The sequence below is a fragment of the Chrysochloris asiatica genome, unplaced genomic scaffold (genome assembly GCF_000296735.1).
Source record: "Chrysochloris asiatica unplaced genomic scaffold, ChrAsi1.0 scaffold00190, whole genome shotgun sequence".
In the NCBI taxonomy this organism is placed as follows: Eukaryota; Metazoa; Chordata; class Mammalia; order Afrosoricida; family Chrysochloridae; genus Chrysochloris; species Chrysochloris asiatica.
Genome location: NW_006408708.1, coordinates 2659412 through 2660847, shown reverse-complemented (window position 1 = coordinate 2660847; position 1436 = coordinate 2659412). Strand labels below are relative to the sequence as shown.

General features: G+C 35.2%; 1 protein-coding gene across 1 annotated transcript in view; it reads left to right on the top strand.

Moving 5' to 3' along the window:
- Positions 1-1436, top strand: part of ANAPC10 (anaphase promoting complex subunit 10) — a 190493-nt gene that overhangs the window by 59468 nt on the left and 129589 nt on the right. The window contains exon 2 of the mRNA XM_006872283.1: positions 687-814. Coding sequence (XP_006872345.1) covers positions 687-814 — 128 coding nt within the window. The remainder of the gene's footprint in view (positions 1-686; positions 815-1436) is intronic.

Below are 1436 nucleotides of genomic sequence, written 5' to 3'. Positions count from 1 at the left end.
CACCTAACAAGAGCAACAAATGAAGTGTGGAGTCCTGGTGTAGTGCTGTGGGTTAATGCGCTGGACTGTAAAGTCAGTTTGAACTGCTAGGTAAGTGGTTCCAGCTCACCAGCTGCTCCTTAGAAACCCTTTACAGGGCCGCTGTGATTCAGAACTGAGTTGATGGCACTGAACAACAAAAACAACATAACCTTATGGTTAGCAGTCCAGTGTTTATTGTATGGAGCCACCACACTCCCTTTTTTCCATCAAGTTGGTTTTGACCCATAGCAATCCTGTATAGGGTTTCTGAGGAGTAGCTGATGGATATGAACTGCCGACCTTGTAGTTCAAAGTGACTTTGCAGTCCAACGCATTTTACTGTAGTGCCACACCAATAGAAATGTAAAGAACTGAAATCCTTAAGCTTGTTTACATTCTAAGAAGGAACCTATTATGACTGAACAATTCCTTTTTTTGTTTATATCTGGTTCTTAGCCATGAAAAGAGATGTCTATAAGTAAAATATTATTGTATCTGTATCTGTTGTTTTCACATTTCTTCATTTTTATCGTTTCTGAAAGGAAAGGAAATGGAAATTGATTCACATACTCATTTAACAAATTATGATTTTTAAAATTAGAAGGTATGATGTTTTAGAAATAAATTTTCCATATGCTAAATGGTGTGTTGTTTCAAATTTCTTATTTTCAGAAGAAAAACAACAGTGAAGACATTATGCATTTATGCAGACTACAAATCTGATGAAAGCTATACACCAAGCAAGATCTCCGTCAGAGTAGGAAATAATTTTCACAACCTTCAAGAAATTCGGGTATGTCTTTTAAAATGTTTTATGTTCTAACTCTTGTTCTTTGGAAGATAGTCACATTTGATATTAGATTGTTGTTGTTGTTAAGTACTGTCAAGTCAGTTCCAACTCATAGCGACCCTGTATAGAGTTTCCAAGGAGTGGCTGAAGGATTTAGACTGCTGACCTTTTGGTTCAAACCATCCAGTGCTTGTCCTACAGCACCAAAAGGCGAATTGTTAATATTTATGAAACATGTTTTTATTATTTTTAAATATTCTTCTGCATCCTGATTTGTCTTAATTTTTTCCCAACATGTTACAGTTAAAAATTTCAGTCATACAAAAAAGATGAAAGAATTATATACAGTGACTCCAATAGAACACCAATAGAGTCTATAATTGCTAATGTTTTTGCTTTATTTGCTCTAGTACGGTTATCATTGTCTACCTACAAATGTCAAAATGGATGTCAGAGGAGACTCTGAAACTTGCTTTCCAGCGTAGAGAAGCTAAAGCAAATGGCAAAATTGAAGAGGTCCAAGAGCTGAACAGATAATTTCGAAGATCAGCTTTAGAAGATAAAACCAAATACTATAATAAAATATGCAATGATTTAGAGTTGGATAACCAAAAGGGAAGAACAC